General features: G+C 44.2%; 1 protein-coding gene across 3 annotated transcripts in view; it reads right to left on the reverse strand.

The window, feature by feature from the left end:
• Positions 1-24468, reverse strand: part of INTS8 (integrator complex subunit 8) — a 131354-nt gene that overhangs the window by 29422 nt on the left and 77464 nt on the right. For all 3 annotated transcript variants that reach the window (XM_073550408.1, XM_073550407.1, XM_073550409.1), the window contains exons 17-21: positions 13521-13642; positions 11948-12129; positions 9146-9179; positions 7463-7581; positions 2392-2510 (exon numbers count right to left, since the gene is read on the reverse strand). In XM_073550408.1, coding sequence (XP_073406509.1) covers positions 2392-2510; positions 7463-7581; positions 9146-9179; positions 11948-12129; positions 13521-13642 — 576 coding nt within the window. The remainder of the gene's footprint in view (positions 1-2391; positions 2511-7462; positions 7582-9145; positions 9180-11947; positions 12130-13520; positions 13643-24468) is intronic.

The following is a 24468-nucleotide window of genomic DNA, read 5'->3' on the forward strand; positions in this document are numbered from 1 at the left end:
TGTGTCTCAGCGTCAAGTACAAAGAATTAATAAAAGATTTGATGAGACTGGAGATGTGTTTGACAAGCCCAGGTCGGGCAGACCCCGCAAGACAACTGCTCAGGAGGAACGTTGTTGGTTAGAAAATCCAAAGCAAGCCCCTGTTCCACTGCAGCAGAGCTTCAACAGGTCCCTGTGTCAACTAGAACAGTTTGTAGGAGTCTCGAAATGGCCTCCATGGTCGAATCAGTGCCCAGAGGCCAGCACTAAACAAAAGGCAAATAAAAAACCGTGTGGCATTTGCAAAGGCCCACAGCCTGCTAAACAGATGGACGCTGGAAAAGTGGCAGAAGGTGGATTTCTCTGATGAATCTTCAGTAGAATTACACCACAGACGCCGCAAATACTGCAGGAGACCTACTGGTGCCTGTATGGATCCAAAATACACCCAGAAAACAGTTAAATTTGGTGGTGGAAAGATCATGGTCTGGGGTTACATTCAGTATGGGGGTGTGCGAAACATTTGCAAGGTGGAAGGCAATATCAATAGCCTAAAATACATCAAGAATTATTAGCTACCTCTTATATTCCAAATCATAAAAGGGGTCAAATTCTGCAGCAGGATGGTCCTCCATCTCATACATCCGTCTCTACAACAAACTTCCTCCAGGCAAAAAAGATCAAGGTGCTCAAGGACTGGCCAGCCCAGTCACCAGACATGAACATCATTGAGCATGTTTGGGGTAGGATGAAGAGGAAGCTTGGAAGACAAAACCAAAGAATCTAGATGAACTCTGGGAGGCATGCAAGACTGCAATCTTTGCTATTCCTGATGACTTCATTAATAAATTGTATGAATCATTGTTGAACCGCATGGATGCAGTCCTTCAAGCTCATGGAAGTCACATAAAATATTAAATATGACTCTAATAGCACCACAACTTCAATCAATGTTATGCAACATATTTGTATTTTAAGTTAATTATTTGTTTGAATATCACATTACTTTCTGTGGCTGACAAAACTTTTGTCTAGCCAAAATCTGACCATTCTGTGTCCATTAAATGATCAATATTTCTGCATTGATGGCAATTTATTTTCTTAACCTAAACCACATTTCAGAGGGTTTCAGCTTTCAAAAGAATAATTTATACAACCAATGGATGAATTTAACGTCAGGTTATAAGCTTTTATTTACATAACTTGGATAAGGGACATAACTTCTGTCAGGGAGTGTACAGTATAATGGGCCCTACATTAAAAAATACAAATACCAACTCTGTCCGTTACCCTGATGCTCAGGTCTCGGCATGGTGTCTTCAGATCCTCTGCACAATTCGGACTTCAGACTCAGAGGCGGAATGATGATAGAGGGAGTCTCCTTCTTCCATCATTGCTTTCAACTGTATTGGCATCTAGGATGCCGATATACGGTAGTTAAAAGTGTGACACCAACTAAAAGTGTGATGTCGATCGGGGGTGGGGGGGTCCCACCAGGCACTGCAGGCCAATATACCAGGGGGACCCCTCCCTGGGCATCGTGGGCTAAATATAATTACCCTACAGGCCAGAGTTTGACATATGTGCTTTAGACGTTAGATCTGTTTCTCTGAACAAAGAAAGAAATTACTAAGCTTAGAAATGGACCCTAAGACTGTGATAAACGAAGAGCACTCACATAAAAACAGCAAGGCTTGAGTCATCATTGCATAGCCAGCATTTTTTTTTTTTTTTTGCGCGTTTACACCTCTTAATTAGTGAGTCTTTCATTTGTGACAAAGTCATCAACAGATTTGTGCCTTTTCTCAAGTTGTGCTTTTGTTAGTTTTCTTGCTTTCGCATGTTTTACCGATTCCGTGAAATGGGACTTTTTTTTTTTTTAAATTATTATAAAAGTCACAAAATTTGTCACCTTTACCCCAGTTCCCAACTCTAAGATGATTTTATATTCACCAGTTATTTTGGAGCATTTTTTTGCCTCGTTTTGCAAAACGTAAGGAAAAAGTTGCAAAACAAGTTGACAAAGAGCAGACAAATTTAGCCTTTGTGCAAAATTGATAAGTGATGTTCGTTAAATTCAGCAAAAATATTTGGTGCACAAAATACGCAGTGTTTTATCGCACCAACAGTCTATGAGACTTCTGAAATCTCATGCACACACGGCATTTTTTTTTTTTTTATTACGCACGTATTTTGAGCCCTGCTTCACTTTTTCCAGACGCAGCAGGTCGGTTATTTCAGCGTTTTTTGAACCATTAAACTGACATGGTAAAAACACAACTAAAAAGGTGACAAAACTCTGGCTTTTGGTGTAGAAAAAAAAAAAAGGCAATGTGTGAACATACCCTTAGGAAGCTGATGAGAAATCTGCCACTAACTGGATATACAACGGCTGTTGAAAATTCCACTCACCAAAGTAGAGGTCAGCCTGGATGATGAGCCACGAGTGGTTATTGGCATTGATTTTTAAAGCGTAATTTACCAACTCTTTCACAGTGACCGCAACTGCATCAAAGTCTACCGCCTGAAGGCTGAGAGAATGGAGAGAAAAAAAAAAACAAAAAAAAAAAAACGAACATTACTGGCGTAGATGTAAAGTCAGAGCAGCACACAGCTGAGACATGTAAAGAGATTGGCCACTCACAAAAAATACTAAACACATTGCTCAAAATAAGCAGTGCATGTACTGCCATCCGAATGCAGGACTCGTTACCGCAAGCAGTGCTTGCAAGTGCTGATCTGGAGCCACCTGGATCACTTGACCTTTCCAGCGTCGGTGCCCCTGATCTTCTCCGATGGTGCAGAGGCAACATCTAACTAGCAGAATTGGAGCGCGCACAAATCACGGCAATGGCGCTAAACTGTCAATCATCAGGAATGCACCTCCCCCAGAATGCAAGATGACGAGAGGCAGAAGGGCGCTGCGCTCCTCCAGACTTGACAAGTAAAGGGTCTGCCACATTATATATACAGTATATATTATACAGTGGGGAGAATAAGGATTTCATACACTGCCGATTTTTATCGTTGGAAACTTCAACTCTGAGAGACAGAATCTATAAATAAAAACCAGAAAATTACATTGTATGATTTTTACATATTGTATGCAATAGATTGCAAATGATTTATTTGATACAATAGAAAAACAGAGCTTGATATTTGGTACAGAAACCTTCGTTGGCAATTACAGAAGTTGGACGTTTCCTGTAGTTCTGGACCAGATTTTCACACACTGCAGCAGGGATTCTGGCCCACTCCGCCATACAATCTTCTCCAGATCTTTCGGGTTTCGGGGTTGTCGCTGGACAACATTAAGATTTTCTATTAGTTTCAGGTCTGGAGACTGGCTATTCCACTCCAGGACCTTAAAATGTTTTTTACAGAGCGACTCCTTAATTTCCCTGGCTGTGTGTTTTGGGTCATTGTCATGCCTTCTTCCACGTATGACGCTGTGTGGATTCCAGCATACGGCTAAACCCTTCATCCATTCCCAGTAAAAAAAAAAAGACTGTATGGGTGCTTAAGTCTATATTTATTGAGATGATGTGAACAACAATGGTAGATGATAACGGATGATATAGTAGATGGGATTGGTGAACACAATAGTGGATGAGATCAGTTAAAACTATAAAGAAACAGACAGTACAATACATCAGTACTGGTAGATAACAATAACAGCAGTAATACAGGGTGCTATTATAACAGTAGCAGGCATTACAGAGGTTGAGTAATACAACACACAATGCAGTGAAGAGAGATATCTAAGCAACTTAGGCTGCCAGCAATGCACCACCTGAACAAGGATACATCTAACTACATGCAGTGCAAGAGCATTACAATGAGCTGGAAATACATTGTACATATCATGGGGGCTGCATTAAGGCTAGCTAACACAGATACATAGCACTTATCACATAACTACATTAAACCCTCACCAGAATCCGCTTGACTGAAGCAGTGATTTTGCAGAGAGCAGAACACATGTGAGTAGCTCTGAGATCCGGGAGAAAATGGCTACAAGCTTCCAAGCCTGGGAAACCTGAAGGGGCGGTTCTAAACAGAACAACTATGAAAAGGGAAAGGATGCTAAATCCATGAACAGGACAGGAAAGAGAAGGGCAACTATGACATCTAATGGCCATATCTGGAACAGCACTTAAGAAATATCTTGCTGCACATGAATGGGCAGAACAGTCATGCTGGTAGACCAGCCCACCACCCATCTTCAATGCTCTTACTGAGGGAAGGAGGTTGTTGGCCAAAATCTTGAGATACATGACTCTATCCATCCTCCCTTCATCCTGTCCCATTTTCGGAAAATCACCCCCAAAGTATGATAATTCCCCCACTATGCTTCACGGTTGGGACGGTGTTCTTGGGGGTATACTCATCCTTCTTCCTCCAAACATGGCGAGTGGAGTTGATACCAAAACATTCTCTTTTGGTCTCAACTGACCACATGACCTTCTCTCACGTCTCCTGTGAATCATCCAGATGGTCATTGGTGATCTTCAAACAGGCCTGGACATGTGCTGGCGTGAGCAGCGGGACCTTGCGTGCCCTGCAGGATTTCAATCCATGATGGAGTAGTGTGTTACTAACACCAGTGACTGAGGCTGTGGTGAACTTTGTTGCCGTTACTTGATCACAAGCAGCCATGAATGTATTTTAAATATGATACAATAAAAATCCTGGATTTTAAATTTCTGGAGCTGGACCTTTCTTCCTTTTCACTGAGACTGTGGTCCCAGCTCTTTTCAGGTCATTGACCAAATCCTCCCATGTAGTTCTGGGCCGATTCCTGACCTTTTCTCAGAATCATCTTTACACACGAGGCGAGAACTTGCATGGAGCCCCAGACCGAGGAAGATTGGCAGTCATCTTGTGATTCTTCCATTTTCTAATAATTGTGCCAACAGTTGTTGCCTTCTCACCCAGCTGCTTGCCTATTGTCATGTAGCCCCATCCCAGCCTTGTGCAGGTCTACAATTTTGTCCCTGGTGTTCTTAGACAGCTCTTTGGTCTTGGCCATGGTGGAGAGGTTGGAGTGTGTGGACAGGTGTCTTTTATTCAAGTAACGAGTTCAAACTGGTGCAATTAACACAGGTAATGAGTGCAGAGAAGGAGGGATTCTTAAAAAACAAACAAAAAAACAAAAACAAACTAACATCTGTGAGAGACAGAATTCTTGCTGGTTGCAATTGAATTATGTAAAAATCATATGTTCTTTTCTGATTTTTATTTTTAGATTCTGTCTCTCACAGTTGATGTGTACCTATGATAAAAATTACAAACCTCTCCATTCTTTGTAGGTGGAAAATTGCACAATCAGCAGTGTATCAAATACTTATTTTCCCCATTGTATTTTTTTTAGATCTAGTTCATTCTGTTTGTTTTGAGAATTTCCTTCTACCTCGTTGACTTCATCTCCTACCAGACTTAACGTAAAGTTGACCATGAGAAAAGCATGGAGATTGAAAATCGATCCTTACTACTTTCAAGGACTGTCCCTGAGCCTTGTTAATGGACATTGCAAATGCCAGTCGAAGTGGAAACAGGAGTTGTTTAAAATCAAAAGGCAAATCAGATGGAATGAGTGGAATTATTGGAATGAAAATATCCTCTCCTTTGGCACATCCTGTTGCTGAGCTGTGTATCTAATCCGGTCCTGTGTGATACTGTTTGCTGAGCTGTGTATCTAATCCTATCTTGTGTGTTACTGTCTGCTGAGCCGTGTATCTAATCCTCTCATGTGTGACACTGTTTGCTGAGCTGTATATTGAATCCTATCCTGTGTGATACTGGGCTGTGTATCTAATCTTATCCTGTGTGATACAGCCTGCTGAGCGGTGTATCTAATCCTACCCTGTGTGATACTGGGCTCCCCATGCAGTCCGTGTCAGAGCATAGTCTGTGTTGGCACGGTAATAAATTGTGTTATTTCCAGCTTTACAGAAGGACGATAACACCATAGAAGTGATAAGAATAATAGGCCTCAGTTACCACAACTGTCTGCAAGGAAACCTGTTGCTCATAACAACCAATCACAGCTCAACTTTCATTTTTTAAACAGCTCTGGTGAAATGAAAGATGCTTAGTGATTGGTTGCTATGTGGAGTGGGCCGTATGTTATGAATGGGTCACCGAGGAGGAGAGCAGGTCCAGGCTAAGCCACAGAAAACCAGAGAGATTGGTACCTAAGCGGATTGTAGACCCCTGATCCTATCCACACAACTAGCAGTAGCCGTGGAGCGTACCTACGATGCCCTAGACGCCTCGGCACAGCCGGAGAGCTAACTAAGCCTAAAGCAAGAAAGGGGAAATCTAAACTGCCCCAGAGCAGACCCCAAAGGAATAGATAGCCCCCAAACAAATATTGTCGGTGAGACAAGATGAAAACACAAACACAGGCAGGAAAATAGACTGAGCAAATGATGGGGCCCACACTGACTAGATAGGACAGGAAAGGAAAGGAAAGACACTGTCTGCAATCACGCAAAAACCCTGCAAAAAGACCAACACGTCTGATGCAAAAACACTGAAGTCGCACGACTTCGCCCCCTACTATATCGGCACTCTGGTATATTCTGAAAGCAGAGCAAAAAGAGACCAATTTAACAGGGGATAAAACAAACTGGCACAAGCCGTAACATATGGGCGGTGATTCAGCACAGCCCCAGCCGGAGCTGGCTGACCCGCACCAAGAAGAGATAGACAAAACCAGATAAAATGCAAACAGAATAGCAAATAAATCACTTAGCTGAACATGCAGGGACAGAGCTGGAGAAATCAGACCTCAGGAGGAACAGGAAGCAAATCACCAGCAGGGATAGAGGGAGTCGGCTGTCTTAAATCCCAATCTGAATCCCCAGATCTCCAATCGTCATCATCATTATCAGGTGGCAAGCCTCTGTCATTCAGATCAGCTCCATTACCTCCAGTAACCAACAGAGGGAGCCCAGAAAGAGAACTCGCAACCTCTCTGTCGATCTGACCAGCTCCACTACCTTCAGTAATAACCAGAGGGAGGCCAGAAAGCAAATTCACAACAGGCGTGGCTGATACACTCATTTTTATATAGATAGATATAATATTATACATATATACATATATTTTATTGGTAAAGCCACGATCTAACATTGCAGACACTGTATTTTTGTGTTGAGCGTCAAGCTCTGGTTCACACTGTGTTCTTTTGCAGTGGCTGCCTGCCATTACATGCACAATTCTCATCTGTCCAGTGAATGCTCATAAGAATTAAGAACCAGGAGGAAAATCGCTTATTTGCACAGGCACTTTGGCCCACTGATCAGCATGCCTGTTGTGCATGGTCTATACGCACGTATGAACCCTGGCTTAGGAGATCACACTTACAGAAAGATTTCGATGTCGGACAAATACAGTGGGAGATATCGGGATGTGGGAGGAAATCACAGCATGAACACAAAGGAGCGCATCAGCAGTATAAACCTGTGGCTCTTACTTTGGGATGTTGGATGGCCAGATAGAGATGTGCTCGGCCGTGATATCATTCACAATGTCCTCCCGAAGATTGTGAAGTTTTACAAACAGAGAAAGCAATGTCGTCAATGCTAGCGGCTCCTGTGGAAAAAAAAATATAATACAGCTACTTGTATAAAATTGGAAATAAAAACCATTGCCAGTGAAGGCCGAAAGGTATACCAATAGTTTGGTTGATAAACAAAAAATAAAAAAAATCAATAATTAGCATGCGTATGATGCACAGATTCCCCCCACAAAAAAAAAACAAAAAAAACCCTTTGAGTTTGTTTTGAGATTCATTAAATGGATTTTAAAAGAACTGTAAGATTATAGCCGTAACACCATAGGGGTCCCCATTCACATTAGACTAAAGTTGGCCAAACTCGCAGATGTCGAAAGGATTGGCTAAGAGTCCAATGCTTATGGTTACCTCCCCACTCTTCCCCCCGACAGATTGTGTAGAAGGATCCGACTTACTAGATTTTAATGACCGATCCTTTTCTTCTCTCTAGAAATGAGCCACTGCCAGAGGAGTCTGACAACAGCGCTCCCATAGGGAATACAGAAGCGCTTGGCTGAGCTGAGCGTTCCTATGTATGGGGGGCTGTCCAGTGACATAGCTGTTGGTTGGACCACTGCGCTGACTGTTATCTAAGGTGTATGGCGGGCTTAATAGAATAAGGCAAATTAACCTTCTAGTGAGCTCCTGAATGCCTCAAACAGAAGTATTACTATACAGATACTTATCTGTAAACCCATACACCAGAATAAGGCCCAGAATGGTCAGTGGCTAATGTGAACGGGTGTTACTCGCACTGATATTGAAGAGCTCTTCATCTTTAGGCTCGTGAAGCGCATGTTACTAACTCAGTTGGAGTTTACATGTCTGACAACTCTTTCACAAAATTTTCCCTTTAAAAGCTATGGACATCTTCACATTAAATATCTTTTTTTCTCTCCATTTGCTTCAGAAATGCAATATTTGGTCAGTCGAAAAAGTTGTTGTTATAAAATGTCTCCATTTTGGAGTCTGTACAACTCCGTCACATAGCTGGCTGTGCTGCTGCTTTGGACACAGATCGGCCACCACATTGCTCCTGGCTGTGGCAGCTTTTTCTTGACCTGGTCTCAGTTTTAGAGGATAATGGTATAAGGGTAAAATGTAAAATCGCAAACCATAAAGTAGAGAGCGTGGAATGCAAATACCTCAGTCTGCATTGTATTAGTGTAGCTACGGAGGAAGACACATTGCCACCCATCTGTATTGCGTGCTGCTAGGACAGAAGTGCTGTTATTTAAAAAGTGGTTTGCTGCCACTCGCTTCAGCAAAGGGAGAGTTGTGCTACTGACTTTGTATTTGCGTCCTGGCAGTTATGTGCAGACGTGATCGGCAAGTATTGTGCATCTGCTCTACTCTAACGACAAAACAGGGACAAGATACCTGCCGATAACATCACATCTGCACTATCAATGCTGCTTACCACCCGATTCAGGAGGACCCTTTACATTGTTCTTTTAAGATAGATGCCAGGTACAGTAGAAATCCCATAAACCTTTGGCTCCTGGAAGCTCTATAGTGGGAGCTCTTCAACATTGATAAATTTAATGCTTTATGATCTGTTACCAAGCTCGAAGCCCTTTAAAATCAAGACCCAATACTTACACGTAATTTCTTTATGAAAGAAAGAAGTTCGTTCCTAGAATTAAAAAAACAAGACAAAAACACAGGATTATTAATTTCTACTAATACACTGCATTGTGAAAGACAAAAATGAAGATTTTGGGTAATCAATGCAAAATCTGTTTCTCGGAGCCTTCATTGGGGAACACAAGAAACCAATAGGTGTATGCTGCTACCAGTAGGAGGCTGACACTAGGCAAAAAAGATAGCTCCTCCCCAGCAGTGTACACCCCACGTACTGGCACAAAGCTAATCAGTTAATGAGAAAGCAGTAGAAGCAATATAGTGGCAAAAACATAGTTGAAAACATAATTTTATACAGGGGCAGGTGCTATGTCCCCCAATGAAGGCCCAGAGAAAGATATTACAAAGTACCAAAAATTTTAATTTCTCTATTGCTTCATTGGGGGACACAGAAAACCATGAGACATCCAAAAGCAGTCCTAAGGGTGGGTAAAAGAACAGTACTCAAGTCTGAGCTCAGGCATTGTCGGATTGGACTCGTATCGGACAGCTGGAGAGAAGGTTCTGCCATTGAAGTAGAGCAAGGAAGATTACTCCGAGTACCAGAATGTTGAAGGGAAGAGACGATTTGTGAGCATTCTATCGGCCCTGGACTGCTAGGTCTTGAAAAGCTGCTCTACATCCTAGTAGACTAGCATCCGTTATGACCTTCCAGTGCATTGGCAGAAACGATCTTCCGTGACCGCCGAGAAAGGAGAGTCTTCTATGTTCCAGGGATTACTTGATCTGAGAGGGGAGTGTGACAAGCCGGTCCAGAAAGCGAGCCGACTTCTCCCATCTTGATGGGAGAAAAATCGTGTGTGGAACTAAGCGAATGGAACTGCTACCATCTTTTCCACTACATGCAAAACCGGAGAAAGCATGGGGAGGAACCTCAGAAATCGAATCCTGCGTATTAGAGTTAAGACATTTTCTTTGGGAAGAAAATCCTTGCCCGCGATGTGTTAAACAGCATTCACAGGAAAACAATGTGTTGGGCCGGAATCGGAGAAGACTTCGAACTGTTGATGATTCAGCAGAGACGAAAGAGAGTGATCTGCAGACTCTTGCAGCATGCAGAGGCGGATAAAGCCTTAATGAGAATGTCGTCCAAGTCAGGGATGACAAAAATGCCTTTGCTTCAAAGTATGGCCAAGATTGTCGACATTATCTTCGTGAAAATCATTGGTGCTATGGCTAGTCCAAACAACAGTGCATAGAAACTCCTCGGGCTCAATGGTGGCCATCACCGACCCAAGTCACTTCATCCTGAAGTGATGCAAATGGACAGGTTTGTTCAATAATTTGAGGTTCAGGATGGGGTGAACAGAGCCATCCTAATTTGGGACCACAAACAGGTTTGAACAAACATCCAAAAAGCATTCCTGCAGGGGAACAAGACTAATGCCGCCTACCTTCAAGAGCGAATAGCCTGGAAAAAAACGAGAATGAGGGAGGGGGGTTCTTTGGGCGGCGGGACTCTATAAAAACAAAAAAGTGTAGGAGAGTAGGAAATACTATTTTGTAGTCATAGGAGACTACATCCAGGACCCAGGCATCATCGACTACTGAGAGCCACTTATCCCGAAACTGAAGGAGGTTTCCCAGGTGGAGTTGGCTCATCATGGTGAAGAGAGTCTGTTGGATCTTGACCTGGAGGACCAGCGCAGGTGGGCTGGTGGTTGCTGCTTCAGACTGAAAGCTTCTGAAAGGAACGAAACTGGATGTGTCTCTTAGGAGGCGGGCATTTGGCCCTCTGTTATGGAAGCAAAGTACTCTAAAGGCCCCGTCACACTAAGCGAGATCGCTTAAGTGTCACCGATTTTGTGACGCAGCAGCGATATTGCTATGTGTGATACTTACCTCCGACCGGCTCCCCCGCTGTCTATCAGAATGCCAAGGGAGTACCAAGGCGGCACGGAGGATGCAGCTTGTCTAGGGGGTTGACAAGAGTTTTTTCCCCAGGTGTGTAATAGAACATGACTGGGGAAAACTAGGAACTTATCCTCATCTCTTGTCCCTTTCTTGCTTTTTTCCCGTTTTTTTTTTTTTTTTATTAAATTATTTGGGGCCTCCTTCACTGCTTGCCTGATCTGGATATATCTGTCCTGAAGATCCCGAATCCTTCTTCGCAGATCCGTAGTGGAAGACTGACATCAGACATCTCAGGTGCAAACTGTCGGGCGACTGGCAGGTAACGGATCAGTCTTCCCTCCCTGTTCCATCTAGCTCTGGAGGGCGAGCCGGCAAGGTATTAGTGGCAAGGAGCGTTCTCCTCTTGCTTGGCTAGGGTTCTGTCTCATAGACCAGAGAGAATACAGTAGTGACAACTCCACACTGTGCTCTCGGTCTCTAGGCGGGAGATCAGTGTGACAAAACTCCACTCAGTCGCCCTCACAAGCATTATCTGATAGAAAAAGGGAAACCATTAATAAAAAACAACAAAATCTTTAAAAAAAAAAAAAAAAAAAAAAAAAAGTGTAAAGCGGGCATGGGTCCAGACTCGTGTCTGTCTCCTACTGAATCTAAGCTAAAACGTATTAATTTTGTGGCAGTTGGGGGGGGGTGTACCCTGCTGAGGAGCGCATAACTTTTTTTGCATAGTCTCCCTTCTAATGGCAGCAATCACCCATGGTTTTTTCCTGTATCCAGCAATGAAGCAATAAAGAAACACATTCTTTATACCGAGTTTTCTATAATTTATACAAGACAGGAAAGACAATATAACATAATGACACACATGGCGGCAAAACAGCAGTGTACATTAATCCACTGACATACCGGTACATAATCCCCATGGTGGAATCTCTGTTCTTTATCAGACTGATCCTGCCATCGCTGCTCCGCTTGTGCTGGTTGGAGACGCTACATATCTGTACCACCACTTCCCACAGGTCTTTAGCCGTCCTCCGGCTGTCTGATCCGGAGAGCTCTTTGCAGGTGGCTGCCAAAAGCTGTCCAAGCTAGGAACAAGACAAAAAAAAAAAATGAGATGAGCTAATCCGTTTTTATAACTATAGCGCTTCTATATAAATCCAGCTCCAGACGCACAAACATGTGACACTGAAACCTCTAATGAATATATCACACCACCAGAGAATTGAGCAAGGCAAATCTGAAATTAGTTGGTGGAATATTAGAAGTAATGCCACAAAATAATGTTTTACTACGAATGTTGGAAAGATGTGTGACACACATGTCCAGTAGATGTGGTTGGAAAATCAGCACACAGACTGCAAAAAGGACCCTGTTCTAAAAGTGGCTGCCGATAGCAGACCAAGTGACCACAACAGTCCATCAGTCTCCACCAATAGAAAAAAAACAGCTTTCCCATGTGCTTGGTTTTACTATTGGTGGAGGCTGACGGACACATGTTACGCCATCAGCAGCCACATCTAGAACAGTAGCCCAGTGTGGAAGGCTGCGCCAACATACATTTTGACGAGACGGAGCTTTATAGAACATTTTTTTTTCTAACCTATAAACATGAAAGTAAGGTTAATAAAGTTTCATTACAAAATCTTCAGTTTTGCTCAAATTAGTTGATGCAAAATGGAGTACACCCCACATCGAAATCTACTACATCTGGCACTTTATGTGACCTCCATGATTTTTAAAAAGGACAGCACCAAGTCTTTAAGATGTGGAACAAACAAGTTGGCGACATGTTGCAACATCTTTTTTCCATTCTTCAAAAACAATTTCTTTTAGAGCCTGGATGGTGGATGGAGAATGACGACATCTTGTCTCTTCAGGAGACAATAAGCCATGGAAGCACATTCACCCTGTTCTTCTTCAGAAATGCAATTGTGGCCTTAAATGAGTGTTTTGGATCATTGTCAAGTTGAAAAAGTGCTCCTCTACCAAGGGCATGGGGTGATGGGACCATCTTCTTTTTAAAAAAAAAAAAAAGACTTTCATTGGAGTGTACTCATTTTTGCAATATGATCTTGAATGAATTTGTTAAATCGTGTTTGCAATCAATGGCCGACATTTGCGGGAGTATTTGTAGTATGGCATGCCATAGAACATGTTGATTCTGAAAGGAAACTAAAAGTTTTTTGGGGAGCACTTGTTTATGCTGAGCACTGTAATATACATTTTAGACAACTGGTTCTATTATTTTTGCTGGATCCACTTTTGGCTTCATAAAAAAAAAAAAAAAAAAAAAAAAGCACCGCACTGTTAAAAACCACTTACAAGAGCAAAGAAAATAATTCACTTTTTTTTTACTGCTTTGCCAAAACTATTAAAAAGTGCCACAGCATCTAAGATGTTAAATGGGATCAGAGCTCCCCGTTATCGTAGTCCTTACCACACAAGGTCATTGTTACACGGGACTATGGTGGCTTACCTTCACATAGGGGTTATTTTGCACCAAGGAGGAAGATGCTTGCAGAGTTAGGTACTCATTCTCTCTCCAATTCAGCAAAAAGGAAACACATTCCTCTGCTACTACTTGTCGGAGGGGAATGTCTGAAAGGAGAAGAAAAGATCATTTCCAGATTATCCCCTTGTCATATCATGGGGTCGGAATAATGGCAGTCACAGCCTCATATTGTGACCATCCATTACCTCTAGTAAGAGGAGACAGTGCGGTCTTCAATAGCCCTTACATGTCACATACTGCAAGTGACGCTGGGATAAGAAGTCGTACAGGAGCCGACACGTCGAACATCAATTATTTATTTTCTAAGAATTTAGTGTTGTTCTGTTCCTAGTATTTTCCATGGAAATGCATCAATATATTGATAACTGGGCATTTCCTTTTTTTTGTCAATGGAGCACGTACCTCTATGATAAGCAATGGTTGGACAGTGATATAGTGTGGGATGTGCAATACTCAGTTGTCAACTAAGGCATACATTTCCAGGATGTGTAACAGAGGAAAAGTACAAGACAAAGATTCAAGAAAAAGTTAGACAGCGAGGAGCCAGCTGTCAATCAGCACGTCAGCAGTCACATCCCATCAACAGAGCCGAGTGGAAGAGAAGCTGCTGCTCTTTGAATGTGACATCAGCGGAAGCCATTTAATCGGCAGCAGACGCTGTGTGACCATTCTGTGCGACAGAGATCGGTTCTGGGCACAACAGCGGCTCGGTTCCTGGAGAGATGTGACTTGCTGTGTCATGTGCAGACTGCAGCCAATGATCTGCTGCTTTATGGCCACCGCTCATCAATATACAGTCAGGATGGATGTCTGCACTGACCAAACAGTAAAGGCTGCAGTGATGAGCGGCCTTTCAATATCTGCAGCAGGCACATGATACAAACAGGTCACATTACACTGGGAACAGCGGTGTAGATTGCTGGAATGGCACCGCTGCGGGAGGAGAGTATGCAGTGTTTTATTTTATTTAGTTGTCGGGTAATGGACAACCATTTCCATTCATCGTTCTCAGCAGCCCATTGTCGTGTGTGCTGCAGAGTACAATGACCATTTATGCGCGCTGCGCACTCATTGTTCTGTGTTCATATTAAATGTGGGGTCCAGTGTAAACAGGCTATTACACGATGGCCAATCCGCAGACATGCAGACGACGGGAGGTCATTTAATGCCACTGCTTGAATAGTGTAAACCCGCCTTAGTCATTAATGATAAATCTTGGCTTCAAGGTCTCATTGTCCAGAGTGACCCATTTCTACATCATGGAAGGAAGAGACTGCAGCAACCGTGAGACAGGACATTGTCTGCACTGATATTTTCATCCTTAGCTCCTCATACACATTAGCCGATGCTTCAGCCAATCATCACGTTAGGCCGAGCGCTCGTGTTCTCTATGAGAATGCTGCCGGCTGACACTTCGGTCGGAGACTTATCTCCGGGAGAACAACGCCACCAGCAGTCTGAATTCTAACATGCGGGATTGACATCTCTCCCAATCAGCATTTGGCTGGCACCACCATATACATTAGACTGTGGGTGGATCCCATCGATGTCGGTGGGATCAGTATGTCAATCAAGTGAACACACCCGTCACATTCTTGTAAATATTTTATTATATAACTTTTCTTTGGACAACACTGAAGTTGTGACACTTCGAAACAACGTAGTCAGTGTACAGCTTGTATAACAGTGTAAATTTGATGCGCCCTCTAAATAACTAAACACAAAGCCTTTAATGTCTAAACTGCTGGCAACAAAAGGGAGTACACCCCTAAGTGATAATGGCCAAACTGTGCCCAAAGTGTCAATATGTTGAGGAGAGCCTTAAGATCAAATAATTAACCTCCAGTGTATTATTTCACCTTACATGAGCTTTTTCAGATCAAAGTGTGACACTAAAGATGGCTGCCAGCACCTCATACCGTGTGCTCATAGAACTGGAATCTCCTGTTTGGCCAAACCACCCTGTGCTCCATGGATCCACCCAAGACGACGCCCACTGTGATGACCTCATGGATCCGCCCAGCTCACTGCCCAACCCACTAACCAATGGAATACATCTGGACACTCCCATCTTAGAGTTAACCAAGCCCCTTCACAAGGGACATAAAAACCTGTTTGAATCAATAAAGCCCTCTCTTTTTTTCCTCTTGCTCTCTCTTGGAGCTGTGCCATACATTGATCAAGAGAGGTTACATCCAATTGTGTAGTGTGATTCTTTTAGTGCGCACTGATCAATATGCCCATTGGGCCAGGAGCAGGCAACTAGGGAACATTATTTATTGTTCAACCTAATATTTTTGGCACCCAAAGTGGGGCCAGCAGAGGATGACGTCCTAAACCCTGAGGACCGGCAGGACGCACTGGATGCCCCGAAACAGGAGACTGATCACCTCCATATCAGAAGACGATAAGGCTGCTGATTTTTATAATCTGTAGTCTTTACCTGTGTCCTTCGGGGTATCCTGGGCAGATTGCCTGACTGTGTCCGGTTTTCGAGGTATCTGTAAGACGGCAGAAGGGTCTCTCCGCTGCTGGCCATTTAATGCAAGAACCGTCATGTGTATTAGTTGCCTGCTGCCTGTTATGTGTTTGTGCCGAGTGGAGATGACTGCTAAAAATGAGACCAAGTGAGCTTTTCAGCAGTGTCCGAGAAGAAGGAAAAAAAAAAAAAAAAAAAAACAACAACAACAGAACAAATAGGAAATGTGGCTACAGATATTGTCTGTAGTATCTCAGTTTTTTCAGGTTTAAGTCAACTCTCCAGTCTTATGGTTTGTTTAGTGTTGTGTAAAACAATATAAAAAGCCTTCGAAGTTGTGTGGAAGGCTACGCATACTAAGTTTATCTTTAGAATCTCAAGTTTGTGGTCTTATTTGTTTGTTGTTGTGTAAAACAATGTATAAAAAAAAAAAAAAAAAAAAGGCCTAAGAGGCTGTTTGGAATGCCAGATCTGGGAAGGTTGCAGCCCCTGGAGTGGAAGATTCTCTTGCTTGGAAAGGTATCCTAGAAGATAATGGATTGTTGTCTACTGCTAAGGCATGGGAAAGAGTCTCTAAAAGTCTGCATGGAGAAAATTGGGTAGAAAAGGAAAGGAATAAAAAGTACAGAGTTTTGAGTTATGTGTATTACAGGGATGCATCCTGTGAGTGGCCACCGCCGTATGGTGGTGGTACAGAGCCATGTGTTTCTTCTGGTGGCAGCCATTTTTGTGTACAGAGCCATGTGTTTTCTTCTGATGGCAGCCATTTTGTTGGTGAGCCATGTGTTTCTTCTGGTGGTCATCTTGGCGAGGAAAAAAATGTGTTTTCGGGCGGCCATCTTGGGAATGGCAAATGTGTTGTTTTGATGGCAGCCATTTTAGCGTATGGCAAATGTGTTTCTTTTGGCATCCATCTTGGAAATGGCAAATGTGTTCTGATGGCAGCCATTTTAGCGAATGGCAAATGTGTTTCTTTTCGCAACCATTTTGGGAATGGCAAATGTGTTTCTTTTGGCGACCATTTGGGAATGGCAAATGTGTGTCTTATGGCCGCCATTTTGGCGAAGGCAAGTGTGTTTCTTCTGGTGACCATCTTGGAACGTCGCTCCAGTTCGTACAACAGTACATGGTTGTTGCCTGTCATAAGATTTTCAGTTCTGTTAGTAGGAAGTAGTTTCTGTAAAAAAGTAGGTCTGGAGTGATGGACTTGACCTATTGGGGCGCGTTACTTGGAGTGATTGACTCAGTGCGTAGCCTAATAAATTGTAGGTTTGCCACGTGACCTAGAGTGATTGACTCAGCACTGGAGGGCATGGTAATTTGATTAATAATTTAATTAATATGAGGTGTATTTTGAAAGTTGAGTTTTGCCGCGTTACTTGGAGTGATTGATTCAGTGCATAGCTAATAAATTGTAAAATTAAGGAGAAAATAGGTCTGGAGTGACTGACTCGACCTATTGGGTGCGTTTCTTGGAGTGCGTAGCCTAATAAATTGAGGTTTGCCATCTGACCTAGAGTGATTGACTCGGCACTGGAGGGCCTGGTAATTTGATTAATAATTTGATTACAAGGTAATTTTTGTAAACTACAGAACACGGAAATCAGACAGGGACCACGTAGCAAGAGCACGATTCAGGACGAGACACACACACACACACCTTCCAGTGATGAACATCTTAGATTAAGGCAACACACCACGCCACCAAATCCTTGTTACCCACTAATGACCACTAACGGCCAATACTATATTCCTTCGAGAAGTGAACAGGCTTTACCCCATGCTCCCTGTTACAATTGAGTCCAGTGGAACAACGGCCCTTTCCCCTATAGCTCCTGTGGTGAACCCAAAAATCCATCCACCTGGATCATCCCCGACATTGACCTTTTCTACTGTCACTTCCATACCCAGTACCTTACAGGCTCTCTCCCAGCCAAGAGCACACCTGTACGGGATGGTGGCAACTGTATCAAGGGGGGGGGGGGACTCAGTTTGGAAGGGGGATACCAACATGACAGGAAGCAAAAAGAAGAGGGAATGTTGGCAACTTATTTCTTTGAAAAAGAACTTCCTGAGGGACCCTTGTTAGTAGTGGGAAAGGGTGACATAATAATGGATTGTTAGTGCTGCCAATTCTCGGTTAGAGCACATTGGAGATGTGGCTAGAGCTATAGTGGAAACAGGAGGGGCGACTATTCAAGCTGACAGTCGAATTATTGTTGAGTCACGTGGTCAGATAGCTGTTTGGGACCTAGTGGTGACTAAATCTGGCAATCCTCCATGTAGAATGATCATATACGCTGTGACCCCTACTTTTGACCCTTTTCATCCAGACGTTAGTACTCAACAACAACTCGCATTTTAGAGTATGCAAATTAGTGAGCAGATTGAGACCTTGACAATTCCCGCTATTAGTGTTGGCATTTTCGATTTCCCTGTTCATGCATGTGCAAGAGAAAATGTTGAAATTATAATGAACAAGCGTAGCCCCCCAAGCATTTGCTGCCTCTCCGAAATCAGGTTAATTAATAATGAGGACAGGATTTTTAAAGCTTTTTAAGACTGCCTGCGTCACATGGACTCCCCCATGATATTGGAGCTGCCCAAATAGAGCTCCTCATTCCAGGACTGTTACCTCCTGCTGCTCCTACAGAAGTATTTACATCTGTTCTCTTCTGTACAGAGCTATGGCCAGAACTAAGCAGACCACTCGTAAATCCACAGGAGGAAAAGCTCCTCGTAAGCAGCTGGCCACTAAAGCCGCCAGGAAGAGCGCTCCCGCCACTGGTGTAGTGAAGCCACACCTTTACCGGCCCAGGAACAGTTGCTCTCCGTGAGATCCGCCGCTACCAGAAGTCCACCGAACTGCTTATCCGTAAGCTCCCCTTCCAGTGCCTGGTGAGGGAGATCGCCCTAGACTTCAAGACCGATCAGCCCTTCCAGAGCTCGGCAAGATGGCCCTACAGGATGCCAGTGAGGCTTATCTGGTTGGACTGTTCGAGGACACGAACCTAAACACCTGTCGCTGCAGCGTCATATGAGACTTCAATGGTCCCTCTTGGATAATGTCACTCTTATCCGCTGCACCATCCTCAACCCGTCCACGCTGCTTCCTCTTTCCAGGGGGGATGTGGATGATGATACTGATGCTCTTGGTGAAGACGCCTTTACACACTCAGAGGATCATGACTGTCTCGAACAGATGCAGGAAGAAGCAGCCTCCAAGAAAAGTGTGTCTGAAGACCCATTCCCACATGCTGACTTGAAGTTCTTCACCGAAGGTTGCAGATTTGCAGATAAAACAGGAAGGTTCCATACGGGATATGCCTTGGTTACACATGACCAGGTTATCTAAGCTGGATACCTACCACCACATATGTCTGCACAAGAAGCGGGACTTAAGGCTTTGACACTGGCTTGTCAGGAAGCGACGGAGAGGGTGGTCAACATATACATGGATTCAAGATATGCTTTCAGAGTGGCTCATGACTTCGGCAGTATCTAGGCAGCCAGAGGATACCTAAAGTCCAGTGGAACTCCTGTAAAACATGCTGCTCCATACATGAACTTGTGGCCGCTCTAGATCTACCTTCGGAGGTTGCAGTGATCAAGATCAAAGCTCACGAGAGATTGAATTCTCCAGAAGCAAGGGGGGAACTTCGCTGACAAAACAGAAAAAAACGTATGCTGCAGATCCATTTGGGAAAGAGAAAGCAGCAGTGTACGTGTCACAAGACAATGAAGGGCTTCAAAGCTCTCTTATGAGGTTTATCCATCTACACCAAGACAGATGATGAAAAGAAGTCTTGCCAAGAAGGAGGAGAAAAAAAAAAAAATAGATGAAGATGGAGTCTGGAGGATGAACAAAAAGATCTGTACCCCTCGGTGACAGAATGGGCACACAATATCACACATAGAGGCAAGAATCAGATAAATCACTTGATTTGGAAGACTTATATGGCACCTGGGATCTCTACTGTCACCCAAAAATATTGCAAGTCCTGCCTTATGTGTGTAACATGCAGTCAAGCACCGTCTCAGAAACATTTGGCTAAACTACTCTATCCCTTTCAGAGAATTCAAATCGATCATATTCAAATGCAGAAAGTAGGGAAGTATGAGTATGTATTGGTAGTGACTGACATGTTCTCAGGATGGCCCAAAGCCTATCCAGTGACCAACATGACTGCCAGAGTGACTATTAAGAGAATGATGACTGAAGTAGTATGCAGATATGGGGTCCCAGAGGTAACAGAGTGACCAAGGACCCGCATTCATTGCAGCACTGACTAAGGAACTATGGACATTGGTAGGGACTGATTTGGGTTTACATACTGCACACCACCCTCAGAGTAGTGGAAAAGTAGAAAGACTGAATGCCACCTTGAAAAATAAAATACTGAAAGCCTGTCAGGAAGTCAGACTTCGTTGGACAGACATTTTGCCCATTGCCTTACACTCAGTCAGAAACACTCCAAGAGGTCCCACTAAACTCACACCATATGAGATTACTTTTGGGGGGGCCTCCAAGGTTGGTTCAATATTTTCCACAACAGCTAGCCTTAGGAAGTGATACTCTTGTAAATTATGTCATTGCCCTTACTAAAGAACTGTCACTAACACATGCATGAGTTTTATCATCCATTCCAGATCCAGATTCCAGTGAAGGTACCCATACTTTCCAACCTGGTGACTACGTGCTGGTAAAGAAGTTCATCAGAAAGACATCCCTGGAGTTGAGAATTGAGGGTCCCTACCAAGTGCTTTGACAGCTCCTACGTCGGTCAAGCTTGAAGGAAGACCAACGTGAATACACGCCTCTAACTGCAAGAAGTTCATGCCTCCATCAGAACCTTCTACCTACATAATGTTGCTTGCTGTGTTAATTTCTTTTAAGGGTTGCTGATGACCTCCTGGATCCACCTCTCATACTGTAAACTTGTCAGACAGGTAGGGACAGAGCAGGATCTGACCTGCTTGTCAAAGTCCAGCTACAAAGGGAGGTTTTCCACAAGGGAAAACTTGTCTCAAACTGGTGAAGACTCCAATTCCCCCTCCCGGACAAGACGGTCAGATCTAGGATGTGTACATCAGGGTTAGTGGTTAATCACATGTGTATTCTTTGTAACCATGGTGATGGAAGATTGGAGAGAAATGGTCCCAACTGGTAGAAAAGTCCCAAAGACACGGTTAGTGCGCTCCTATATACCTTCTGATATACACTCACTGGCCACTTTATTAGGTACACCTGTCCAACTGTGTGTTAAGACTTAATTTCTAATCAGCCAATCACATGGCGGCAACTCAGTGCATTTAGGCATGTAGACATGGTCAAGACAATCTCCTGCAGTTCAAACCGAGCATCAGTATGGGGAAGAAAGGTGATTTGAGTGCCTTTGAACGTGGCATGATTGTTGGTGCCAGAAGGGCTGGTCTGAGAATTTCAGAAACTGCTGATCTACTGGGATTTTCACGCACAACCATCTCTAGGGTTTACAGAGAATGGTCCGAAAAAGAAAAAAAATCCAGTGAGCGGCAGTTCTGTGGCCGGAAATGCCATGTTGATGCCAGAGGTCAGAGGAGAATGGGCAGACTGGTTCGAGCTGATAGAAAGGCAACAGTGACTCAAATTGCCACCCGTTACAACCAAGGTAGGCAGAAGAGCATCTCTGAACGCACAGTGCGTCGAACTTTGAGGCAGATGGGCTACAGCAGCAGAAGACCACACTGGGTACCACTCCTCTCAGCTAAGAACAGGAAACTGAGGCTACAATTTGCACAAGCTCATCGAAATTGGACAGTAGAAGATTGGAAAAACGTTGCCTGGTCTGATGAGTCTCGATTTCTGCTGCGACATTCGGATGGCAGGGTCAGAATTTGGCGTAAACAACATGAAAGCATGGATCCATCCTGCCTTGTATCAACGGTTCAGGCTGGTGGTGGTGGTGTCATGGTGTGGGGAATTTTTTCTGGGCACTCTTTGGGCCCCTTGGTACCAATTGAGCATCGTTGCAACGCCACAGCCTACCTGAGTATTGTTGCTGACCATGTCCATCCCTTTATGACCACAATGTACCCAACATCTGATGGCTACTTTCAGCAGGATAATGCGCCATGTCATAAAGCTCGAATCATCTCAGATTGGTTTCTTGAACATGACAATGAGTTTACTGTACTCAAATGGCCTCCTCAGTCACCAGATCTCAATCCAATAGAGCATCTTTGGGATGTGGTGGAACGGGAGATTCGCATCAGGGATGTGCAGCCGACAAATCTGCGCCAACTGTGTGATGCCATCATGTCAATATGGTCCAAAATCTCTGAGGAATGCTTCCAGCACCTTGTTGAATCTCTGCCACGAAGAATTGAGGCAGTTCTGAAGGCAAAAGGGGGTCCAACCCCTTACTAGCATGGTGTACCTAATAAAGTGGCCAGTGAGTGTATATCCATAATTGCATAGTGACACTTAACACTGTTGGGTTAGGGAACCACAGTAGGATCAAGAAAAGAAGGTTAATAAAGTATTTAGGGGGGGACTGTTGAGGAGAGCCTTAAGATCAAATACTTAATTAACCTCAAGTGTATTATTTCACCTTACATGAGCTTTTTCAGATCAAAGTGTGACACTAAAGATGGCTGCCAGCACCTCATACCGTGTGCTCATAGAACTGGAATTTCCTGTTTGGCCAAACCACCCTGTGCTCCATGGATCCACCCAAGACGACGCCCACTGTGATGACCTCATGGATCCGCCCAGACCAGCTCAGTGCCCAACCCACTAACCAATGGAATACATCTGGACACTCCCATCTTAGAGTTAACCAAGCCCCTTCACAAGGGATATAAAAACCTGTTTGAATCAATAAAGCTCTCTCTTTTTTTCTCTTGCTCTCTCTTGGAGCTGTGCCATACATTGATCAAGAGAGGTTACATCCAATTGTGTGGTGTGATTTCTTTTAGTGCGCACTGATCAATACCCATTGGGCCAGGAGCAGGCAACTAGGGAACATTATTTATTGTTCAACCTAACAAATATTGTGTGTGGCCACCATTATTTTCATGCAATGCCTTAACCCTCTTGGGCATGGAGCTTTATAGGTTACCTCTGGAATGCTCTTCCACTCCTCCATGACATCACGGACCTGGTGGATGTTGGAGACCTTGAGCTCCTCCACTTTCCGTTTGAGGATGTCCCACACATGCGCAATAGAGTTTAGGTCTGAAGACATGCTTTGCCAGTCCAACATCTTTACCCTCAGTTTCTTTAGAAAGGCAGTGGTCGCCTTAGAGGTGTGTTTGGGGTCATTATGTTGGAATACTGCTCTACGGCCCAGTTTCTGTAGGGAGGGGATCATGCACTTTTTCAGCATGTCACAGTACATGTTGGCATTCATGGTTCCCTAAATGAACTGTAGCTTCCCACAGCCAGCAGCACTCATGCAGCCCCAAACCATGACACTCCCACCACCATGCTTGACTGTAGGCAAGACACAATTGTCTTTGTACTCCTCACCTGGTTGCTGCCACATATGCTTGACACCATCTGAACAAATTAAGTTGGTCTCATCCGACCACAGGACATGTTTCCAGCAATCCATATTCTTAGGCTGGTTTCACATTAGCGCTTTTTAAGCGCACGCACGGCCGGGGGTAGCTCCGCCCCCGAGCCGGCTCTCTGCCCGGCGTGCCCGCCCCTTGCTTGTAGCGCCGCCTCCTAGCGCACAGCGGCGCCTGCGATCGGCGCACCCTATCTTTAGCATAGGGTGCGCAGATTGTGCGCAGGCCGTGCGCTAGTTGCGCTTTGACCTGCGCTGCGCACTTTTGACGGTGCGCCGAGCACGCCGAAATCCGAAAAGTTTGATTTTGGCGCGCACGGCCTGCGCACGATCTGCGCACCCTATGCTAAAGATAGGGTGCGCCGATCGCAGGCGCCGCTGTGCGCTAGGAGGCGGCGCTACAAGCAAGGGGCGGGCACGCCGGGCAGAGAGCCGGCTCGGGGGCGGAGCTACCCCCGGCCGTGCGTGCGCTTAAAAAGCGCTAATGTGAAACCAGCCTCAATCTGCTTGTCTTCAGCAAACTGTTTGTGGGCTTTCTCGTGCATCATCTTTAGAAGAATCTTCCTTCTGGGACGACAGCCATACAGACCAATTTGATGCAGCATATGGTCTGAGCACTGACAGGTTAACCCCCCACCCCTTTATCCTCTGCAGCAATGCTGGCAGCAGTCGTACATCTATTGTGGACAGACAACCTCTGCTAGGATGCTGAGCACGTGCACTCAACTCTTTTGGACGACCATTGCAAGGCCAGATCTAAGTGAAACCTGTCTTGTTACCGCTGTATGGTCGTAGCCACTGTGCTGCAGCTTTGTGTCAGGGTGTTAGCAATCTTCTTATAGTCTTGGCCATCTTTTTGTAGAACAACAATTCTCTT

The sequence above is a fragment of the Dendrobates tinctorius genome, unplaced genomic scaffold (genome assembly GCF_039654945.1).
Source record: "Dendrobates tinctorius isolate UK_male_01 unplaced genomic scaffold, ASM3965494v1 ptg000165l, whole genome shotgun sequence".
NCBI lineage: Eukaryota > Metazoa > Chordata > Amphibia > Anura > Dendrobatidae > Dendrobates > Dendrobates tinctorius.